Source organism: Megalops cyprinoides, chromosome 11, assembly GCF_013368585.1.
Source record: "Megalops cyprinoides isolate fMegCyp1 chromosome 11, fMegCyp1.pri, whole genome shotgun sequence".
Lineage (NCBI taxonomy): Eukaryota > Metazoa > Chordata > Actinopteri > Elopiformes > Megalopidae > Megalops > Megalops cyprinoides.
In genome coordinates, this window is record NC_050593.1 from 24,638,788 (window position 1) to 24,664,324 (window position 25,537).

At 43.6% G+C, this 25,537-nt stretch overlaps 1 protein-coding gene across 17 annotated transcripts in view; it reads right to left on the reverse strand.

Annotated features, from left to right (window-relative positions):
* Positions 1 to 25,537, reverse strand: part of LOC118785716 (peripheral plasma membrane protein CASK) — a 164,147-nt gene that overhangs the window by 53,852 nt on the left and 84,758 nt on the right. For all 17 annotated transcript variants that reach the window (XM_036540611.1, XM_036540607.1, XM_036540613.1 and 14 more), the window contains exons 3-5: positions 21,833 to 21,938; positions 16,949 to 17,026; positions 14,102 to 14,174 (exon numbers count right to left, since the gene is read on the reverse strand). In XM_036540611.1, coding sequence (XP_036396504.1) covers positions 14,102 to 14,174; positions 16,949 to 17,026; positions 21,833 to 21,938 — 257 coding nt within the window. The remainder of the gene's footprint in view (positions 1 to 14,101; positions 14,175 to 16,948; positions 17,027 to 21,832; positions 21,939 to 25,537) is intronic.

A 25,537-nucleotide genomic window follows, 5' to 3' on the forward strand; every position in this document is an offset into this window, starting at 1 on the left:
AGCTGAGATGATATATATTTCCACATTTTAACAGTGCAATTAAAAAGTACAAATATAGTACAAGAATGTGCTGACAAAATGCATTTTGCATTTTGCTTTTATTGATGGCATACATTTAGCAAAAAAAAAACAATGAATATCCGAATCCCAAAATTGAAAACCGAATACCTACCCAACGAACGAATATGCGAATAGTTGAATATTCAAGTCCAGCTCTGGTAAAAAGTTCTCAAACTTTTCAACACATATCTGCTGTGGAAGGGCCAAATCCAGGCAGTACTGAGTAAGATCTAGAGAGTAATGTCATTCTCACACTGCAGTATGTACTGGTCAAATGCATTTTAGAAGAAGGCTTAGCTTCCTCGGTGACCCTTTAAATAGCTGCTCTGGTGTGTGTGGGCTTCTCAGAAGAGCTTCTCCACTCCTACAAGGTAAGTGTAAGAGCCAATTGTTTATATTTCCGGAATTTGAACAATGTATATTTTTAGATTTTCTCATAAGAAAAGGATTGACCATAAACAATAATATATCAAGGTGTGCTACAAACACCTTTTCTGTGTAATAGCTTCTTATACAGTGGTAACCGCACTAAATTATTGACTGAGCTACAGTAAGCCTGTTAGAGGAAGCAATGTCATGAAATTAATGGTTTCATACAATTACAACTACATACTTAATTAGTACTTTCCTATAGTCTGTGCCATCACTATCAAGCCCTAGAAACATGACTATTTGCCGCCCATTTGAATGTTACACACTTTTTTTGTTCAGGGTGGTGTATTTTGATGGTGGTGTCTCACGGGGTTAAAATGCACAGTATACGCATCACAAAACACAGGTTACCTTTATCAGAAAAGGTACCTAAGCAGACAATAGGGAAGGGAAAGAAGGTGAAGGATCTAAGTTTTGCTGATGCAAATTCGGGTTACAGAGTACAATTGGGCTTTGGCTTAGAGTTACGGTGACAGGGTGATCCAATTACAAGCAAAGTGCAACTAACTGCAACTAAAGGAATTTCTCATGTTTCCCTATTAAAAAAATGTAATCTAATGGTTTAATGTGCTCGTTATCTCTACTAGTTAGCTTGTACCTTGTCTGGCCAACCACTGAAACCTGGTCATGCAGTACTTCTAATATTGTTGACTCCTTATGGTTTTTTGCTTGTGCTGTACTCTGTCTCACTTGTAAGTTGCTTTGGATAAATGTGTCTGCCAAATGAATAAATGTAAATATAACTACATAAAATGTACACACATTCCACATGAACCATTAAACATGAACTATACTGAGTAACACAGTGCAATTACATTAGCAATTTTTTAGTAATTTAAAAGACAAAACACACTGAATTTTAAATTATTAATATAAAAAAATAAGTATGTAATTTGTTATTTGCATGTAACGGTTCATATGATACTAATTTCAGCCAACTCTGACATGTTATATTTGCTATTCAGAGGCTAATTAGGCATTTAAGTCAGATAATTTTCTCAATTGTTCTGTCCCATTAAATGTGAGAATGGAGCAACTGGGGAGATCGTCAGAGCCAAACAGTTTTTATACCTTTCTCCTGAGGACAATATACTTTCCTCTGAGGTCAGATGACCAGAGAAAGTGGCACTGTCGGCAGGGATATTACTGCATAATGGTTTTAAGAAGCGTTTACCAGTGAGAGCTCCTGCCATTATTTCTCACAGAGGATTCTTCAGAGACTGCATATCAACGCCCATGATCAGCTTCAAGGGCAAATGCCTGAATCGTCACTGAGCCAGAATATCACAGACGTGGGATGACTTCCCCCCCCACCTGTAAACAGACATGCCGCCCAGACACTGACGTCAGAGGCCAGACTCTGAAAGGGATGATTCTGTTATGCTACAAGAGCTGCTAGAGGCCTGTTTTTGTGTGCACATTATAAAATGTTAGCTCGGATTTTATTTTTAAGCTTTCACTGTTTCTTACAGCTTTTGGGAACCTAACCCCCCCCCCGGCATTAGCTCAGTATGGACTTAAGACTGTGTTACCTCAGTGTGTCAAAGCATGGCGCGTCTACATCTTAATCTTTCAAATATTATGACTAATAATGTTATGAGGTGGGCTGTGTAACTATGAAATAAGTACAGCCCTCTCATCTTCAATAACAGACAGAAGTTAGTTATGACACAGGGGAGAAAAACGCCTGAGGAGGACATACTGAAACTGATATATAGCAGTGTCAATCTTCCACGCCTAAGCTTGTAATCTCTCCCTGGCTCTACGCTGGAGATATGTAGTCTTCTACCTAAGCTCTCCTCAGTTTGAATTCATGAATGTGAATGTCCCTCTGCCAGACAGACAGATATCCAACTGAGAAAACAGACACGCAGACCGCTCTCTAGACTGCAACATTTTGTGCAGCATCACTGGGACTGTTGGTTTTCGAATGGAAAGCGTGACATTTCCCTCATATTCAGAAATGATAAAGAGTACTGCCGTGTGACACGATAAGATAAACAGCCTTTCAAGTCAATGTTTGTGTGTGTGTGTGTGTGTGTGAAGATAGGATACCATTTAGTTTGGAACACTGTTCCTGACATTGTTCCAAAATGGGCAAAACACTTGCACTGCATGACAGTTTGACAGAGGGGAAGTGCTGATATGATTTTAAACGTTGCCATTTCATCTCACCAATCCATTGCTATGTTGCAGTGGTACATTTCCTATTTTACAGTGATTGGGAATTACATTACACAAGAACAGTACTAATACTGACTCACCGTCCAGAACCCTGATCCCGTCCTATCAGAACCTGTTACAGTGGCGTCTGCTGCGCCTTCAGCAGTCCACATTTCATAACACTTACAACAATTGCTAGCACACAAGTGGAAACAGCTCCAACTGTATCTCTGAAAAAAGAAGTGAACAAGACAAGCATTCCCTGCACTGTGCTGACATTTTGGCTTTTAAATGCTCACATTTACAAATCAAGACAATATTGTCTGAAATCTGTGTAAAAGTGTATTGTAAAATAAAGGAAAACCTTTTTTTAAACAACTGTCTGCTAAATTGAAAATGCATCAAAAATTTTCAAAAATGTAAATATGCTTAAAATACTCATAAATATTCACAAATGAAAAAGCATTGCACGCTGCAGCCCATCAGAGTAATCATGCCTTCTTGCTCTTCAGCTCAAAGATACGGGTGTCCATGGGAAACTACATGGCGACAGTGTGTCAGCGCCTGTCCTGGGCCAACGCCACTCTGGTCCAGTCTGCTGCCACTAAGACGGTCCTGCCTGCCATCTACGTCCTGATGTTCGCCGTGGGCATCGCAGGGAACTCCCTGTCTCTCTGGATATTCGGGAAGAAGATGCCTCTGAAAACGGCCACCCACGTGTTTCTGACCAACCTTATCGTGTCCAACGTCCTGGTGTGTGTCTTCATCCCCTTTATTGCTGCCTACCTCTACACGGGGGCTTCCATTCCATCGGAGTCTGCCGCCTGCCACGTGCTCTTCAGCGTAGCCATACCGGGGTTCCACACCCTCATCAGCACTGGGGTCATGCTGCTCTGCTCGGCCGCTATCAGTCGCTATGCCGTTCTGATCCGGAACAGGAGCAGCAACGAGTACCGCTCGAAGGTGCTGCCCTTCATGGGCCTTTTAAAGAGGTTTCGATCGGTGAGGTTTGCCAAACAGCTGTGCGCCGGCTGGTGGTGTTTAATGCTGGGCGTCACATGTGTCTTCGCAGCCCTGTACACGGTTACGTCAGCGATGAGGCATCAGGACCACAGGCCCAACGCCTGCCTCAGCATGGAGAGCGAGTGCGGGTCTCCTCTGTCCCACGCGCTGAGCATCATCTCCGGCCTGTTCTTCACAGCCTATTACCTCATCTCTCTGGTGTCCTATGCTCTCCTGATGAGGCACATCTACAGATCCCAGCGGGGCTCCTCCGTCAGCCTCAGGCAGCAGGCCTTCCGGGTCATTCTGAGGAACATCCTGGTCATTCAGCTCATCCTGGGCGTCTGCTTCTTCCCCTTCCACATCTTCAGGCCCATGCTGGCCCTGCTGATGGGCCTGGTCGGCAGGGAGAAGCTGTCGGCCCTGCTGGAGGCAAAGAACCTCCTCCTGGGCCTGGCGGTGCTGCGCAGCTGCCTGGACCCCCTGTGCTACCTGCTGATGGATAAGGGCTTCCGGAGGCGCGTCCGCGAGCTGCACTGCACGGCCCCGCCCTCGGCCAGCGAGTCCAGCTCCTCGGGACTGAGCTCTAGCAGGAGAACCACCCCTCAATCCAGCCAGGCCCGACCCCGCAGCCTTCATCACGACACTGTGGAAATGCAAGTCTAGTGCCTGTAAACCTTAGAGTCACGTTACTAACAGAACCATGCTGATACTATATAGACTGGCAATTGAAAATGATGCTAAACAATGATTACTCTACCATAGGATTATATAAATGTAATATGAATGTTTCCCCCTACCTTTCTATCGCTCTCTAACACCAGTCAGCTGTGCAAACTGTAATATGATACACAAACAACACAGGACTGTCCCGCATACATCCCGTAACTCAAAAGCTTTGCACTGCACAACAATAATCATGAAATCTGCAACAAGGTGTATAAACCCATGAATAATAAGCAGGCCAATAAACACATGAACTCAGAGGCTTCCGTACCGCCATATGCAAGTCTGCCGGAGGCACAGCATTCATACTCCTGGGGATTATTGGGTGCACCTCAGAGTGGCTGCCCCCTTTATCAAATCTGCAAACAAATCATTCCCTCGGCAGTCACAGCGGCCATTCATTGTTTACAATGAGGCATGCCGAATGCTGTCTCTTTTCACCTCTTTCACAGGTGACAGTCGATGTGTGTCCCTCACTCACATGCTGTTGATGAATCACTAGTCTGTTGTCACCTCGGTAGAAACACACACTGAGTTTACAGACTCCTGCCATGGCTACGACCCCATGGCGGTCTCTTTCTCAGCACCCACGCATAGCTGCGTAGCCCTTGTGGCAGACTGACTGCATCTCAGGCTATCCCGACATCTCTTATCACCAGCAACAGAAATGTAGAAATCCCTGTCATGCTTTAAGTTCCTGCTATGTGAAGACTAAAAAAAATCACCATTTTTCTGGATCATTTTGACTTTTTTTCCCCACAGCATAGTGAGGCAAAGTTCAGAAAAGTTGCACTCCAAGTTTAATTCCATCTCATCGGATAAGAAGTGCTGCCTAAAAGGCTCTATTTCCACGAGGCAAAAATACACTTGACTCAACACCATCTTTAAATCAGGGGCACAGCACTGGGGATCCCACAGTCTGAGTGTTCTCACAAGATATCTGAAGTTTGGCTGTATCTCCCGGCGTCCTGTAACTCAGAGGAGGAAACCCTAAAAAGGGATAACATGAAAACTGAATCGAGAATCACACTGTCATTGCACAGACGTAATGCCATTTCGTTGAAAAGCGGACATCCTTTATTTGGTTGTTTTCAAAAGCGGTATCTCACTGCAGTGTTTCAGTACCATTTCTATTTCCATATTTACAAGATATAGAGCTATTAATACCACTGCTTACTGATACTTCTACATCTGCATAAACGTGTATGGAATATGAATAACTATTCTACCCCCACTCACTGTACTCTACAAACGTGTACACTGAACACTATCAGGATAAAATGGTGATCCAAACAATCTTTGTTTCTACCTTGTAAGTGCTAAAATGTACAGCAAGGTTTTGGAAACAATGCAAAAAGCAAGACTGGTTCTTTCCTGGAGCCTACAGGTACCATGCTGGCTGTCAGGCCTGTTGAAAGGTACACAGAACCGTACTGTTACTGTGTCCCCATGCATGCAGCATGATCAATTCACTCCACTACGTGAGCAGAGCATCCTAATGAGTCAGTGCTTTAAAGTACGAGACTGGACCCAAATACCAGTTAAGCTGAGCCTTTGCACTAATGCAGTACACAGCTGAGAAGACGACCTTTACAGGAAATCATTTGGTGTGAGGGGCCCTTCCTGTTTTACAGAAAGCTTTTTTTAATTGTAGACCTATTTCTATACCGCTTCAGATTCCAGTATGTTTGCACAGTCTTGTCACGGCAACAACTACTTGCAAGAGTACCGAAGCAACACAAATGCAATCCTCCAATGCGCTTGTATAAAGCCGCAATGGCTATTTTTCACACTAGCGCACCGCAGCGAAGTGGAGGATAGACGCTACTCCGCTGACATCATCCGAGCACCACACAGGGGGTGAGAAAACCTTGGCTAACCTGCTGAGCAACTGGCGTGAGTGTGCAGTCATTGTCAGCATGACAGCATGCCATGGCTAGAAACTGTGACAATTCACCATGCAACACTGCATCTACAGTACCAATGAAAAGTTTGGACACTCCTACTTTGTTTTTATTTTACCATTTTCCACAGTTTAGCTTAACAGTAAAGACATCAAAGCTATGAAATAACACAAATGGAGTTATGCGGTGACCAAAAAAGTGTTCAACAAAAACTTTCTTCATATTTTAGATTCTTCAACTTGATCATTTATATTTGCCTAAGAAACAAAATTCAAGTATTTAAGTATAAATCTTTAAATGAAAATGTCTTTGAAAGCATGTTTCCCATTATCTTAACCAGGTGTGTCCAAACTTTTGACTGGTACTGTATATGTGTTGATACTTCAAAATATACTTGAGGTAAGGGTGTCTAACTTTAAGATTTGAAGGGCCACTTTTAATTAATCACACTTGATCTGCGGCTGTCAAGACACCTATTGCTCTAAATTCATGAATCCAGGAGACTGCTATTGGATGCTGTATTTCTCAGGAGTATTTATGTGCGTTTTTTTCTACTCTGTATCCTGAATGGATAGTAACAGCTAAAACAGGTGTAGAAGCCAAATGTAAGAACAGAGATACCCCTCCTGTAGGCCAAACTAAGGGGTGTAGTGGGACAAACCTAGAGTCCAGGGACCCTGTGAATTTGAGGGGCTTCCATGAAAGGAGGGATAGTACAGGTTCCTTCAGTTACACACCTCGGGATACAAACAAAGTGTCATGATGACTTTGACTTTCATGCATGGCGGAGAAACAGCGCATGGAAGCAAGCTGTTAAATATTCAACAAGGACAACACTGTCATGTGCCGTCTGAGAGATGGGCAAAAAAACCCAGTCTGACATGCAGCAAAGGCAGAAAGCACAACACCTATACCTCAAGAGGCAGGAAGCAACATCGCACCAGTGAAGGACATGTTAACCACTGCAGTAGACATCTGATAAAGGTGATGCTCTCTGGTGTCCTTTATATCACACATGTATACACACATTATATCAAGCACGCACTATGGCACCGTTTCCCAAACCTCTCCTGGAGGACCACTTGTCCCGCTTGTTTTAAATCTCTCCCTGCTCCAACACAGCTGATTTAAATGATCAGTTTGTTATTAAGCAGCTTCAGGAGTTCGTAACGAGTTGATCATTTGAATCAGCTGTGTTGGAGCAGGGAGAGATCTAAAACATGCAGGACAAGTGGTCCCCCGGGAGAGGTTTGGGAAACGCTGCACTATGGTGTAATTCACCTGAAATTCTGGATTTTTTTTAGTTTTGGTCTGGTGTGGGCTATCAGCAATCAGACCAGGCTTCCACTGCAGGTCCCGGACCACACAGGGGGTCCCACGCCACCCCCAAGTACCTATAGTAGCCAGCCTGCACGGGGCCCTGTTTCCAGCCTGCACTGGCCCCACACAAAGCAAATGAGGGTATTTGCAGAGTTGTTTGTGCATGCATGCTTTCCTATTGTAGTCAATGAGACAGGATAACTTGTGTTGCTGACATTCGGTGCTGAGACAAGGCTGTTACAGCAGGGAGTTTTATACATATCTTTTTCTCATTTCCTTTCGGTTACTGAGGTTTATCAGACATCTGAGCTGCTCGACGTTTGCTCTGTACAAGCCAGTGCTCTTCAGCATTTATTGCAATGTTAGACCCATTCACTTCCACTTCTCCTAAATTTAAATGAAACTTTTTCGCACCTACCAGAATAAAACAACATATTTAGCATACAAGCATATTCTGGCTATCAAACACCCTACTTTAAAGCCATCTGTAACAGAAGCCACACATTTCAAAGGGCAGGTGCACAATGCTGTATTAAGCACCAAAGGGGTGTGAAAGCCATAATCGAGCCCATAAAAACGCACATAGGGTGCATGACAATTCTGTGCCTTGGGTCATCGAACTGGAAGATGCCGTTCTCATAACGAGTATTCAACTTTCACAGCCGGAAAGGAAGTTGCATTTTACTAGAAGAAAGATGACACCAAAACACCAAAAAAAACACCAAAAAACCCTGCCCTTGCATAACATAGTGGAATTGAGAGAAGCGGTCTGAGGAGCGCAACTTTAGGTTATTGCCGTGGCAAGCAGACAGCCCCTACCTCAACCCACTACACATCTTTGGGATGACCTGGAACACAAAATTAGGACCAGGCCAATGTGGCTCCATTCAGTAATGGAGCTTACTAATGCATTAAAGGAGGACTGGAGCACAATACCACCTGCTTTCCACCAGAAATTAGTAGACAGTCTTCCACAACACACTGAAGCACTCACGACGGCCAAAGGTGAGCCTAGATACCACTAATTTCTTAAAGACGATAAACTTTAAGACATTAGACAATAAAAACATGTTTTTCTCATAACTACCCGTGTCCCCTGACTTTTGGTAGGATAGTGTATCTCCAGCAGGCACTGCTTACAGCACTTTGATTGGCTAAGACCATCAAATGCTGACATGCTGACATTACTGACACTGTCAAACATGTGAAGGGGGGGGGGTGTCACATAGAAACCTGCACTGCTGTAAATCAGAAAAATAAACCACGCAAATATCAATATGGGGGGGGCTGTAAGTTGCCTGCCGCAGGTCAATCTGATTCTGCACGAGGGCTGCCATGACTACTTCCATCCAGTAAAACCGAAATGCAGGAGGCTGGTCTTTCATCGCTCCCCGGACATAATAAAAACATTTGGTCGCGCACCGAGGCGTGCCAAATAAAGAAAGGTCACGGCCTTTCGACAGCACACATATGTAAGAGTGGCAGCCCCCCACACCGCATTGCTCCGCGGTTTGAACAAACCCGCGCTGCATGGTTAATAACACCGTACCGCTTCTTCTCTCTCTCTCACTGTCAGACCGTTCTCTCTTCTGGTAAGGCTTTGATGAGAAACTACATGTTGCCTGAGTGCAAACAGCGAGCTCGGTGCTGCTGTGGTCAGGAACTGCATGCTCAAAGGCTGTCGTTACAGCCTGGAAGCGGGTCACACGCTTCACTGTTTTCATGTTGCACCGAATGAGATCTGAGGCAAAGCCATGCACTTGAGCACAGATGTGCATGAAACTGAAAAGGTCAATACACTGATGCAGGAGAGCGTACTGATGAGTGAAAATATGGGTTAAGAGGTAGTATATTTACAGACCAAAGAAAAGTGGGTGCTGCACAGTTCAGGTATGCGTGTCCCTGCGTGCACACGTTTATACCTGTGCACGATTTTCAATTCCATTTTCCCCCAACTTGTGCAGAACTGAGAGATCAGCAGCGGCGCCTCTTCCCTTCTGTTGTTGGGGTTTTTTAATCTATATTTACTCCTGAAGAAGTACGAAATATACAGTATTGCACAGACGTACAGTACTAATGACTCATTTAAAGAAAATATTTATCAGTGATGCTGGCCTGAGGATTAGTTCATTTATAATGAAGGCTGATTCATTTAAAAAAATCCCTGCCAAGAAAAATCTCTGCTAATTCAAAGTACTACAACCATTCAGAGTACTCTTTTTCCATTTGGAATATTTGTGCTCTATACATTGAAAGAAAGACAAAATGCTTAGCCTTCTTCATGATAAGTTATGGAGTACTACAGATATGTTATTTCTATGACATACATACAATAAAACTTGAAAGAGGGTAGAAAGTAGACTTTGAGATACAAACAATATAGTTGTAATAAATTCTCAATTTCTGTCTTGATGTTCATTTTAAACCTAGTGGAACTGCATATGGCAGCAAAAATAAGTGTGAGTCTGTACCACCACAATGACATTGTTTGTAAAACAGCAGCCACTTGCGGGATCAGATGCCTTAGTGCAAACCTCAGCACTCCGCATGCAGTGGCTGAGTCCCATCCATTGCTCTGTAGACATGAGAGCGGAGCAGAGAGAGACGCACCCAACACAAGCCTCCACAAGCCTCCTGACTGCATTTGAAAGAGGACATTTAAAGTACACCAGGCTGAATAAAAGCACTCTGAATTCAAAGCACAGCCTCCCTGCTAAAATATCCAGCTCGAGAGGGGACATGCATTTTCTGTCAGAACCATTAGTTCCATCCAGGCTCTTTTCAATGGGTTGTTCTAAAACTGTTGATTTATATCTGGCAGAAGGGAATTTCTGTTTTTTAAAATGCTTTCCCCCCTCTTATGCAACCCTGTGTGTTATATCCAATTGTGCATTACACCCTTGTCATCATAAAAACGTCTGCAGTCACACAGAAGTGCTGAAGCAAGATTGATGCAAACCTCCTTTACACTTGCAAGCAGCCAACAGATGTTTTTTTCATACAAGTCACACAGCACATTAGAGGGAAGTGGGTACTGACTGTGGGATTGGCTCTTCTCTACTGACGTCATCCAAGAGACTCGCGGGTGCCTGCGGAACCAAAGTGTGCCTGAGAAAGGTGAAATGAGGAAACCATAGCTGACCTCCCCATTCCCATCCCCTGCAGAACAGAGCCAATTTATTCCACCACAGTAGGTTCCATTCACCGTCTACAGATGACACGGCTGGTTCAAACCCAGGCCGTAGAGCTCAGCTTACACTCAAAGCACCAGCACTTAGTAGATGAAACTGACAGTAAAAATGGATGGATGTCCTAAATGTCCTTCCTTATACTAGATGGCCCACATAACAATATGTAATGGTACCTGAAATGTTAGGTGATTTGCGTTTCTCCTGCTAATTAGTTCAGCGACTCAATATTACGTGCTGAAGAGGAAGAGGTATACGTTGTGACATATTGTCATTCTTATGTAAATACCCCCACTCTTGAGTTGTTATACTTATGAAAAACTGACAGTAGATAACGACAGAAGCTGAAGCTCCTTATTTGGAGTCCGTCAGAACTTGTGGTCTAAACTGCGCCATCAGACGAGACAGTGAGGGCCTGAACAGTGGCTTATGAAATGCCTGCGTCTGTGAGAGCTGGGTGAAATATCACGCAGACTGACAGTGTAATTCTCCTACTCATTTATCTGATAGTGAGCTTGAGACACACAGTCTGAGCCTCTCAGTCTGTGTTCAGATAACTGCAGCACCCCGAACCAAGCGCCAACTCAGTGATGCCGGCCCACGTGATGTAAGGGATGGGAGAGTGCTAACCTGCTACAAAGCAACTCCAGGGTCTCATGGAGAGGCTGAGCCCGCCCAACACTAATTACAGACAGCAGGCCTGTTCCGCACTCAGAGCCACTAACCATCACATTATCAAGGGCCTTCAATTAGAAAGATCAATTAAGACAGGGGAAGAGAGGAGAAACAAGAAGGGGGCTGTCTATGGGTCTTGCATAATGCATGCTGACTGCTTTTCGCCACCGAGAGACAGAGAACATTGTAACTGACAGTGCATACATACAAAGACTTCCCTATGATTGGAGGGGAGTGTGAAATGGCTGCAGCCAAAAAAAGATTCTGGTGTGCTCAAGTCAGGGTTTTCATATTCCAGGGCTATATAAAGCTCTTTTTGTGCACAAGGATTGTTATTTGTTCTCATACTGACTACAGACTCCTGGAGACTCTTACTAGATCACCTCTATGAGGATGTTCTGTTGAATGTTGCAAGTATAACATTATAGCCCAGGGTAACACATGCTCATAACACAGATATTAAAAGAGGGGTTGTGCATTTCCTTTTCTGACAGGTGAAACATGCAAATTAGAGGGAGCTACACTTGACCAGGGAGTCAACAGATGCGCATGGTCAGTGTATGCTCCAGGATAGTATTTAAATTAGTTACCACTGGGACAGACAGCTCAAGCAGGACCGAAGGTAGTAAAGCACACATTGATTCCAAGTTTAAAGGACATTCCCAATCACAGTGAGTGCATCTCAAACAAACATCAACCAGTGAATAATTGAGCCTGGGGTGGGTTGGAGCCATCGAGATGGTCTGGGAGATGGAGAGGAAAAGCCACTGTGGATAATACATTAAAATGTCTTTATCAGAAAGCTAACAGAGTACAAAAAATGTCCAGAAAAGTGCAGTATGTGATCTTCTGAACCCTTGCAATTTGGTCATTTGGATTAAACCACTTGGGGATGAATGAAGGGCTCTTACTGCAGAAGCAGACTACAGGCCACCAACATCAGATGGCAATTTAAATATTAATCTCCACAGGAACATCAAATAACCCTGTCTGCAGGAAGAAAGTGATAACAGGCAACTAACTATCCCAGTATTAAGCAGGGAAAATCCATGAGCAAGACATACTGGATTCTGCAAATGAAACATTGATTCAAGCTACCTACAAAACTAGGGAAAAGCCACCTTTTCCAGACTGGCTATTTTTTAGAAAGATCTTTTTAGAAGATAAACAATGAAGACCAGGAGATACTTTCAGATAGTGGAACGAGTGTGAACGAGAAGTGGTGTAAGTTTAAACTGATCATCATGCGCGCAAAACATGCAAACATTTCAAAACCAGCTAATAAGTAAAACTTGTTGAAAAAAAAGTTTGAGAAAGTTGAAGAAACACTTTAGAGTAGTGACTTAGTCTACTGTGAAATGGGTTCTGTGTTAAAAAGGGAAATTAGTTGCCCAAGGGATTTTTTTCAAATGGCACAGGTTGAAAACAAAATACTTTTTTCAAGTATGCAGTAAAAAAGGACAAAGGCCAGAGATAAAGTGAGGTGCCTTAAAATCACAGAGCAGTTCTGCTATTATAACAGTGAAGATTATAATGAGAGCTTCACCAATAAGTAGGTACAAACATAAGGAGTGAAGCTCAGGAAGCACTAGATAACATTAAAGGGAGGCTGAAGTCATTTTATTATTCCAAATGCAGGAGAGAGTGGGAAAGAAACATTTTGGAAGTTACTGCAATAATTCAGGAAGATGTGAACATAATTAAAACCAGTTGCAAATTGTTTTTCAAACTAACAAATGCAAAGTAATTCAAAATAAAAATCTGAGGCAAAATATTCTAAAAATCTAAAATTATATTACAATTCCCAGAATATGAAAATATAACTTGTAGAACACAACTGCAGTAGGCATGTCATTGTGACATTACGCTATGGAAGTACAAAGCCCTATCCTACTCAACTAGTGGCAAAGGAAGAAATGAGTACAATTTAAATTTCACACTGACAACATGAGTATTTCTGACACACAGAGTTACTGATGCACCAATAACTGGACAGAATTAGAGGCTCCTTTAAAACCAAACTCAACACAGTGATGGACTCAGACCAGAGTTAGACAAAAGATATGCCGCGATGGGCTAAGTGACAGTTTCCCCCCCATAGTATATTTTTGTATGTTGCGGTTTGTTTTATGTTTTTCCCCCTTCATACATCCCCTTTTTGGAGTCAGTATTTATACACTGACTATGCTCATTTTACCGGAATCTCTGTAGTCTTGAAGGAACAATGACAGTAATGCAATCCTCTGATACACTAGCACCCAGCCAACAGCTATTTTTCACACTACAGTTCCACAGTGCCCCGCACTGAAGCGGGTGCCAGTTGGAGGATGGGCTCTGCTTTGCTGAGATCTGAGCAACTCACAGACGCCTGGCGACTCATAGGCTGCCTAGAGTGTTGAGATAAAGAAGCCGTGTTGAGATAAAGAAGCCCTGCTTCTTTACACACCCACCCCACCCACAACTGAATAAAACTAATTTGTTGCATTTTTGTGAGCCTCCGGTCATGGCTGACTGGGATCTCAGACAGTAGGGCCCAGCCTGCACTCGAGCGGGCTGGTGAGGTTTTTTTTTTTATTTTAAAGAATACCATCGCAACTGTCAGGGACTACCATCCACAAAGACGCTTCCTACCTTGACATCCCGATGAATGACGTTGTTGTCATGGCAATAGCGCAAAGCCTCAAGGATCTGGCGCATGTAGTGACTGAAAAAGAAGTGAAAGTGGGGGATATTAGATGAATTAGGTGCTTAGGGAAGGTGGAGAAATTGGGGTCCATCTCACTACAGGCCAACAGCTGTGGAGGAACCAGCGGACAGATTTTGATCTTTGTACCGAGGACGTCTTCGCACTTGAAAAAAATAAAGTTCAAGTGAAATCAACAGAAAAATGTAATCTAAAACCTTTCTAACGATCTTTGCAAAAACAATGCATCTCTATGCAGGCTACTCTACTGAAAATACAGACAGCATGGATACATTTTTATTGCATTACATATTTTAGTATACATTTCCTCAGTGTAGAACAAGGAGGGTGTTGACAGATCATCATACACACTTCCATACAACACTGACTACCAGTTCATTGTTAATCATTTTCATCAGACTGTGACAAATACAAGGTAACATAGATGGAAGTGCCTGAGGGAACTAATAATATGTCACAGAAAAGGTAAAATAAAAAAAATGTACATCACTTTTAAACAATACCTGCAGATGGTAAACTTTTAAACTCAAATTACTTGTAGATGTTGAAATCTTCCATGTTTTTTCATGCAAGTTTAATACTGAAATAGTGTTGAATGGTACAAGGCCTATGATACAGTGTGGTTTTATGTGACACTTCACGACTGAAAATGCAGTGATGCAGACATCAAATAGATCTGATGAATTTTTAAACACAGGAGAAAATAATTAAATAAAGACTGCGATTTGTTATGTGGTGTGGACACGTGCACCCCCAATAAAGCATATTCTGCTTGCTTAACATGTGTAATAACCGCTTCATTATTTTTTAATCAGATTAATATATTGCCTGAACCCTGCCAAATTGTGTTTTATTGAAGCACGGCCAACCTGCATTGTGAGAAATGTTCAGGATCAAAACAGTCCTGTACAAGGCTGTGCAACTAAGTTGAAATGCTGTACAACACATAAATAAAACACACTTTGGCAAAGAGTAAAAAAAGATACAGTATAATGGGAGGGCATGTCATCTACATAAGAAAACAGCCTGATTCCTCTTCCAGCTTTCAGGCCAGTGTCAGCCCATTCATACTTTTTGCCTGCATGGAAAGCCCCGGCCGCCCTGAATTCCCCGTTTAATGCACCAGGTGAGTGCCGGCTTTTAACCCTTGAAGCAGGAGCCCAAACAGCACTGCTCAGACAAATGAATGCGGTATTTATTTTATCTTTACTGACAGAACACTCGCCCTCTGCTGGTCGTTTGAAGACAGTGCACCGCGCCTCTACAGCGCTGCTCGCCTGGGGGCGATCTCAAAGCCGGTGCGATTCACGCGCCATCCCTCTCACAGCCCCACAGACTCTCTGACGATCCTGAGACCGTCGGCTGTGACTTCTGCTTGGCTGCAGAGGACTACGCAAACCCAGTGTGTGGGAGCAGGAACGCTTTCACAAGCTCTGTTACAGGAACGGACGACATGAGGAGGCGTTGGTCTTAGTTCTGTTGTGTTCCATTGTGGGTTTGAATAAAAAGTGGAATGGAAATAGTTGTATTTAAACATTTCAGTGGGGAAACACCGCACACCTTTATTTTAGGTGTATTTCCTTGTAGAGAACCTGCCTGCAAACATAATCTTTATCCAGAATGCTTCGTTACTGCCAGAGTAAGTTTTTTCCCCTTGGCATGAAAGTAATTTTTGTGCTATGAATAAGGTGAATCAATATGTAATCTCCAGAGCACAAAGACACACTATATTACTAAAAAAAGCCTTTTCATAAATTAGAGGTATTTCTCCTACGTATAATTGACTGAGCATTTACAAAAGGGGTTCTATAGTGACCATCCATGATTGAAGATTTTTAATTTTCCCTTTAAATAGGTCTTAACACCAGCTGTTGCTGTGGCTTTGGGTTTCTCTTTAACTTAAAGTTTCACTTCAGCCTCTGAGACAAAAATAGCAGACAGGAACAGCAGACAAACCGAGAGAACATGCACAGATAAGATACAGAGGGAACCCAAAAATTAGACCCATTAACCTCATATTCTTCACCTCTTAGGAGAACTATAACATTGGAAACCCTCAGAGACAGATTAGTGAGGCAAAATGACTCAAAGTGGATGTAAATGATTTGTCTGAACCCACACAAAATTAACCTGATTTGAAAAATTCGTATTATGTCTCAGCATCATGAAACTTGATATTACATGTTTTGTTTTGTTTAGTTCTGCCATCAGGAAAGACAATGAGGAAAATGCTAAGCTTCATATTTCAAGGGAACAATTCTAATGGTACGGTATATACTGTTACCTAATTACTTCTCTATAGGGAATAATACACCATTACAGCATAAGTGTAAAAGAGAGAAGTAGTAAATATATGAAGGAAACAGAGTATTACTGCCATAGCAACATTATAGAGGCATGACTCAGCAGTGACTTCTTCATTGGATATTCCAGCGGTTCCATCGTCATAGTGCTTTCTGTCCTCTACTGTTCTGATAATAAAAGTGTAGACGAGTTTTTAATATGAGACCAGCAACCATTGTTGTGACAGGGGGAGGAAATTATACAGGCTGGCAATGGTCCTACAGACACTTTAACCTTTAGACTTTCAAAGCACCATGAAAAACATCTAACCACCCTCACGCTCATCTGTTTCTGTTAGAAGAACCCAACCTCTCAATACATTCATCACATCTTTAAACAGACCACATTACACAGACATGATGATAACGATATTTTCGTCATAAGATGGAGGAAGATGGAAATCACAAATAGGTGCACAAATCTGATCATACCTGGCCACTGCTTCACTGTAGACGAAGCCAGCATCCGCCCTCTTCACAATCTCGAAGCACAGATCTGCTCCATCCATACTGTGTGAGAAGGTGGAAACAGAGAGGGAGAAAGAGGAGACAAAGACAGAGAGAGAGGTGAACACAAGGACAATGAGAAGCCATATCCACAACCTGTCAACTATGCAAGTTTCTCATCTTTATTGTTAGCTCCTCTCTTGGTCGGTGAATCAAACGGTCATTAGCACAGTGGTGGCAGTAGTGGGATCTCAGAGTGCGGCGGCAGAGTGTTTACTTTGAGGACTGCAGCTCAGGAATACGCAGTCTCTGCGGGTTCAGATGTTCTGAGGGGACTGGAGAAAATCCATACATTCTCCAGCTGCTTGTTCAGAGATAAGAGCTCTCCCCTGCAAGGGCTCCGTGTGCAAAGCTGGAGGCTCAGATAAATGGAGGGACAAGCAGACCTTTTAGAAATGAAAGGAATTAATAACACTAATGCTGTTTCGCAGTACTATGGAACATCCTCATCCAGGGGGGCGAAAACATGGAATGTTTAGATGATGCAACATTTAACAACTTTTTTCCTCAACCAAAGCAATGATATTTGGAGCCAATCATTCATGGATTTTAACGTGGTCATTGTGACTCTTGTGAGAAATTCATTTTGTGCATTACAATCAGTTAAATTATTCAACCTGCTAATAACCTTTCATGAAATCCATACAAGATTTGCTCATGACTTTAGCTGCCTTTTTCCCAGCTAAAACAAAAAGTCATGCATCTAGAATCTAAAGACAACAATGGACAATTAGTAAAATACACCAGATTAAAGGTCTAAATACATGTAGTAAATTACCTGGTCTGCAGTAGCCCTCTCTGCACATGTTCTTATGAAGCTGGCTGTTTCCTGGAAGAAGGCGTTGTTGCAATGTCTACAGCAGGGTTGCTCAGCCCTGTTCCTGGAGGGCCACAATATCTATATAAGCCTTCCTTCCTGCCAGGTACCTGTCGGGCACCATCTCACTGAACAAGCGGCTGTCTTACTTGAACCAATTCAGCTTCCCTCTGCTATTAAACTCTGAACGTCCATGGTTTAATGACAGCTGTAAAATCTTCTGGTTTATAGCCCTCCAGGTAGATTTAGGTAGCCCTGGTCCACAGAACTTACATGAGAGGGGATGTTGGGGGAACCTCAGGCCATATACAAATTAAACAATACTTAACTTGAAAAAATGAGTGAAATGAGACCAGCGGAAAGAAACGCTAGGTGACTTCCAAGGTGAGTTTACTGTAGTGTTTCCTTCTACAGGTCAGACTCTTCCATTAGGTCATCTCTGACAGCTCAAAGGGCTTCCACTTTAATTAGCTTACATTAAATGCCCCTGCTCTTAACGGTTAACTCCAGACTTTGAGCTGGACTCTCTGTTCCACTTCATCTCTTTAACCACATCATCTCTGAAGCTTATCCTGACACAATCTGATTGGCTGAAATGGCACAGGGATTTGATGCTGCCGGTTTCATTTATCTCCCCCAGAAGGCCGTCATTGGTGCACAGCACCTGCTGCTGAAACACCGCAGCTTCAGGGACGCGATGCACAGAGATAAGATAAATATTCTGGACGAGAATCTCCCGTGACAAATTCATTTATTGGAATGTTCTGTAATACTCGCCTTTTTTCATCTCCCTCAAATGCACTGAAGGGCTTTCAAAGGGGAACTAATTTTTGTCTTTTTTTTTCTTTCCAACACAAGACAATTCTTCTGAACTTCCATGTTTTTTACATTACATAAAGCTCCCGTAAAGGAGAGGAATACAGAGTAAAAATGAGCACCGCATGTTAACTGTATTCGTCCATTCTATTCCCCTCTGCATACTGTAAAGGCGATCAGAAGGGGGGTGGGAGTCACTTTTATACTCTTCCTGCTGGCAGTTTTGCCCTCCCTCCCTCGAGAGCCTTTGACAGAGACGAGGCTGAATGGAATACAGTGAAACCAGGCTCTGCAGTGCACGCCACTTCAAGCACAGCAGACCAGGGACATTTCTGTGAGTTCCAGCCAAGAGGGACAGCTACTTACCATATCCTTTCAAGCTGTTTCTATTTAATATACATCAAGATCCACATACTGATCACAAATACATATGCCTACATCAGGATCGTACTTCACGTCATTAAGTGAACACAAAAGTCTAATGGTCAATGGGATACTTGTATAACAGTTAAGTTCAGTGACATCTTATACTGAGTTAATTCAGCTGCACTGCATTTTTGAGTCAAAGGCCCCATTTACACCCAGCATTAAACTGCGATTTTTCAGATGTGATCACAATCCCATACAGAGACCTACATTTGGAACATGTGTATATTTGTCCTGTGTCCACTGGTCCACATTGTGATGTCATGTTCCCTCTCTACATGAAAATGATGTACCATTCCTGCAAGATGGCGACCATGGGTGCACAGGAGATATCTCAGGAGATATATCGCTTTTGTATATAAGTGCAGGAGAGCAGTCTTAAATGTACATGGAAATGGAGGCAATAGTAGAGTGCCAAAGTGTTCAAACATTTAATTGCCAGTTGGCACTAGTTTATAGTTAACTAACCACCCAGTGCCAAGGGACGATTAAATGTTAAAATCGCCTGCCATAGCTTCAGAAGCTATTGCCCAGTTTTGCCTTGGTACTTTGGTCAGATCAGAGAGCTAGCAGGCACCTGCTCCCCTTAGCACTCCAGGGGCATCTATCCTCAGCCACAGCTAAAGAAGGAGTAACAGCCTAACAGAAATAGCAGGTTTTCTACAAAATATTGTTGGGAAGAGCGTGGAAATCATAGATGACACTGTCCATTGCGCTTTTGGTAGCCAGATGTGTCTGCATGTGGCTACAACACGTATTAAATGCATCCACCTCTGGAGATTGTGAGCAGCAGTCAATCACAATCTAATCTCAATGTTATTTTTGCCAGAAATATTCACATCTGGATCCGGCCACAATCCCATCCCTACACGTAATTCAATACCAGGTATAGATAAGGTGAAAGAAAAAGGATTTTAGCTTTCAACTAATAATATTTGCCCTTCAGCCTTCCTGGCATGCTTGTATTTGGATGCACACATTGAGCTCAAAGGACCTTAAACAGTGCATATCCCAGCCAAACAAACAAAACCAGCCATGAGGGGCCCTCCTGTCACGATCTACAGTTCTGTATGTGGTGAAATGCATATGAAGCACTGGGCTGGCGACTGGGAAGGATGCATCGGCTGAGCCTCCCCTTCTGACTGCAGGAACAAACAACCCCGTGGTGCTGAGGAAGGAAGATGGAAGCCTCCCACTACAGTCCACACCTCCCACTCCCCACCGCTCCTTTCCTGCACACCTCCCACTCCCCAACAACCCTCGCCTCCCCCCCCCCCCCCCCACCCCCCCATCATCTCTCTCCTCTACATTCCCTCTCCACCTAGCTCTCCTCCCACTAACGTCCCACACCTCCCGCTACCCGGCATCTCTTTCATTCACAGTTCTTTCTTCCCTCCCTCTGCCTGTACCTCGTATCACCTCTCTGCCTCCGTTCCCTGCAGGAGAGGACCCACCTTGTAATGGAAGCAATCAGAATCCACACGTACATCAAAGCCCATTACTTCCCTGTCCGCCGGGCCCCACACAGCTGCCGGGCCACCTTTGCCTCAGCCACATAATTACACCTGCATGGCTCCATTCCATCTCAACTGCCCCCCCCCACCCGCTGGCATCGGGGGGCTGAGAGGGACGGGCGTGAAGGGGGCACGTGGAGCAGAGCACTCCGGTCTGGAGTAACTGAATAACTATCCGCTCCCACCGCGGCTGCCTGGACGAGCTCTAATGCAGCTTGTGCCTCCCGGTCCTCACGTGAGAGTTTCGACCCCCTTTCCAACACGTCGCAGGGCAGAGGGGGGGGCGGGGGGGTGCTGTATCCTGGCCGCGGCCCCCGTCACTTTCACATGCATTTCACAGTTCTCCTCGCACTACGACAGCAGACACATCGCCGAGCGTGGAGAAAACAAACGAGGAGCTCCTGAGATGCAGAAACAGTGCTCCAGACATGATATGATGAACACTGGATTTTATAGAGCCAACCTTTACAACAGCGGAGGAATACTTAATGACTCCAGTAGTGCTACATCTTAATGGCATGGCAGATCTTCAAACCGCTCATGAGAAATGAGTGACTGAGCAAGAAGCCTAAGGCTTTACAATGAGCTACCACTGAGTCAGTGCATCACCAGTCAGAAACCCATCTGCTCGGCACTGCATGACACATTTCACACATACAACCTAAAGACACTGCCGGGCTTTAATAACGCACAGCGCTTCAACCTCAAGCGTCGACGTTCAATGAATTCAAATTCGGGTGCGATGCGCAGAGGTGCCCGGCAATTGATCTGCACATGTGCACATTGAAGGTGCAGAAACGTGTGGCCAGAAGAGTCATGTAGCAGACATCAGCTGCAGTCATGGAAATAAAGAAAGCTGTAGCCATAGAAATGTGCAGGCAGAGGGCTCCAGCTGCAAAAAAAGGCAGGTAGAGGGAGACTCTGACTCTGGCAGGGCTGAAGTGAGACAGAGTTGTGGCATTCTCACAATCACTGCTGCATAAAACTACTGTCTGTGCCGGCATCATTCCCACCATCTACCTCCTTCCACAGCAGGCCAGCCCAGCCCTGGTTGTAAAACACCATGTTACTGCTGGTTTCCATTCCATCTGAAGAACCTAACGGTTTGATTAATCTAATTACTGTCTTAATTAACCCACTTACACCACTCCTCCAAGTTCCTAGATTGCAAGTCATCTAAAGAGAGCTGGAACGTCCTGCGGGACATGAAGGCCCTCAACAGCAGACGACACTCACAATTCAAAGACCATGTAGAGCATGCCGTCTGAGCTGTACGTCTCCAGCAGCTCCACGATGTGCGGATGTTTGAGCATGTGGCAGATGCTGGCCTCCCTCTTCAGATCTGCGGAGAAAGAGAGACAGCGGGACAGTCAGTTTCCCAGGAATGGGGTACGAGGTGCATGAAACTGGAACAGTAAACCTAAGCAATCTGGGGCGAGACACGTCCATCGATCAACGGCTCAGGGAAACGCCAACAGACACCAGCACATCCTGGACACCCATGACACAGTCTAATCATCTAATCATCAACCCTTCCAACTTTTTGTGTCTTAGTCACCCTCGCTACGTTACAGCTGCACGGATCTACCAAATCCATTACTGTTAATAGCACTGGCATCAACAGATAGATTTTATATAAGAAAATGTATGCAATACTCAAAGAAAAGAAACAGTGAAAGTAAATTGGAGAACTCATTTCCAAGCTCTCATTATTCAGTCAATTCAAAGGCACCATAGAAAAGAGCATTCAAAACAGCTCAGTTACAACAAATGCTCAGTTCTAAATAATGCATATTCAATTTTCTCTCCAAAACACTGAAGCAACTCTTGAACAAAACCTTTTCAGACAATGAAGGCAATTACCACCATATGGTAATATACTAACAGACAAACTCTTTTTTATGATATGTTACTTGTACCTTTTTTTCCCCTCATTCACAAGACTCGATAAGGCGATAACTATCTCTTACACGACAGTGAACCCAGTGAACAGACAAGGGTCCCGGGTGCCTGAATCACCAGAGCCGAAACCCTTCCCTTTCACAAAACACTTTACTTTCCCTCTTACAGTGCTACACACCCTCAGAGTGCCTGCTTTTATCACTGTTCTATTATTAATCAAATCCGCCTCTCCTTCCAGAAGATGAGAGATTCATAACCAAATGGGTGTGAGACAGAGCTTGCAGTGATTATGAATGGAATGAAACACCTCTAAAAATACCTCCTTCTGGGGGAACACTGCTCTCAGGCAACATGTAACACACACACACACACACACACACACACACACACACACACACACACACACACACACACACACACACACACACACACACGCACACACACACACACACACACGCACACGCACACACGCACACACACACACGCACACACACGCACAAACCATGTAGCCATTCTCAGGGTGAGAGAAGAAAGACAGCCTAAGCACTGCAGGCCGGGCTAAGCTTGTGCTCACTGTCACCGTGCTGAAGTGTGTGAAACAGACAGCGCGGAGGGACAGAGGTGAACAGGGGGCGCGAGAGTGACACACTGAATGGCACACAGACGATGAGGGGCCGAACAGGCTGAAGCTGGAGGGAGACATGAGAGGGGTGGCCCCCGTGACGAGCCTCTGTTTTCAGGAGGGGATTCCGAGCAGGGAGCAAAGAAATGTATATTTTCTTTTTCTGATTTATGCTTTAAATGCTGCGTGTGGATATATAAAATGGATAAAAGATGAGGTGGACCCCACACAAAATAAATTAAATTTATTTAATGAATTAAATAAATACACTAAACAATAAAACATAATAATTGTGCAGATTGCTGACTTTAATGTCAGAGAGGGTAGTCCTTCTGTATGAAAAAAAAAAATTGTTGTGCACATTATTTTGAGAGGCTCTGAAATGGTTTGTCTATTTCAAATTGAACCCTATTTTCCTTCCAGTTGTTTTAATTTGTTCAGAGAGGAGTCAAAGACGTTATACATATCTACCAGATATTTAGCTCCCTGTGTATGACACATAGTTTCATCTCTGCCTTTGCTGAATCAATAATTGTAATGATTTGTTGGTGCATTATGAACATTTTTATAGGGGTGTGGTGTAAAACAGAACATCCACAGCTAGGAACAGCAATGCAGACAGCACAGGAACCTCTTGTTGCCAACCACAATCCAATGAGGAGAAATGCAGGAGCTGAATATCTGATCATAACATAGAATATCTGTGGTGGAGCTGCCCTGACATGACACAGCTGGAGGCGGCCTGCAGCCATTTACGGGGGAAAATACGTGAAGGAGAAACACTTTAAAGCCATGTAGATTTCTATACCCCGACCCACCGAGAGGATCTGTTCCGAGGGGCCGCTGAGGAGGGGCCAGACCTGGAGCTCATCTTCACAGCCTAGGAAGGGTCCCATCCTGATCCATCCCAATCAACGGAAACACGTTCCCATTTTCAAATGACAAATAATGCCCAGCTGCCCCATCTTTAATAAGCTGAGCTCAGAGGACTAAAGCTGGACTGAAGTTCTCACTTGAGGCTGGATGAACTCTATTGAATGTATTTCAAAGTGCAACACAGATGAAGTGGAGTCACAGCCAGGGCAGCTAGTGGCAAAGAGGAAGTGTACAGGCTCAGCTATTCACGGTCCTCAGTGTGAACACATTTCACGGAAAAGGAGAAACTCCACTTCTTCCAAACAGAACACGAGCATGAGTCGGTCTTCTGTGCACATTTGGGCAAAGTTGTCTTGCACATGGAGAGATCACAAAAAATTACAAAAACACAATACAAAGAGAGAGACAGTGCAGACAACAGATCAGATTCATAGCCCAGCTAATTCACATCCTCCTCAAATGAGCAGCAACTCTGCACACACTACAGCACAGAACTCTGATGCAAGGCAGAAAGTGTTAAACATGGTGCAAAAATAAAACGGAGGTGTGAAAAAGGGGCTTCCAAGTCCGACTTTCAGCATGGGCTGGTTCCAAAGAGGCATAAACGCTCTAATCCTGCTCCATAGAGAAACTTCTGGCGTCACACACTGCCTCTCTGTAAAATAAGGCTACTGCTATAATTATCTGCTAATACAATATGAGTGGTTTTACACTATTTACTGGCTTTTGTGAAGGTGCATGCTATGCTGTGGCTAGTTTTCTTGATCCAGTTACATATTGTTCTTAACTACTGGAATCATGAATTTTGTTGTGCAGGACTTTCACAGTAAATACTGCCTATTATTCCAACTTTCAGTGTTATAACACTACACAAAAGTCCTCACATTCAGACAAGTTTACCTTAAACTTACATTTAGAGACACTATTATAAGTAGTAATAATAAATCATAATACAAAAAATAATAGCCTATGCATTTTTGCCTAAGCGCCTGGAAAAAGTCAGGGAATTTCTTAGGGTGTTCTTGCAACGTTATAATGGATTTGAAGTTGTCATGCATTTTGGACTTGATAAGTGTGAGTATAAACAGCAGCCTAGCTCCACTTCCCCGCGGTTCAGTCACCCTATATAATTAAAACCGCTGTAAAATAGTTTTATCTGTGCTCCTATCTTGCAGTTTCAGGAGCAGGTGAGAACATTTTAAACTGGCTAACACAGCTACTTACATTGGAAAAGTTAACAATTTCTATTTCCTACAGAATTGGGCATCTCAAAAGGTAACCGGGATTTGGAAAACAAAAAACAGTCGCTACAGTGAAAAAAAAAAAAAAAAATGTACTGCACTTATACTTGGGTAACATGAGTTCAACAGCAAGAACTCCTCCACTGATTTAACCAATAACATGAGGTTGTGCTTGCAGAATTTAGTTATGCAGCTCAGCAACCACAGACAAACTGACCATGGCCTCTTATATTTTTGTGTTGCCTCAACAGCACTGAATGACTAATAGCTTTAGCATGTTAAAGAGGAAGTGGCTGACCA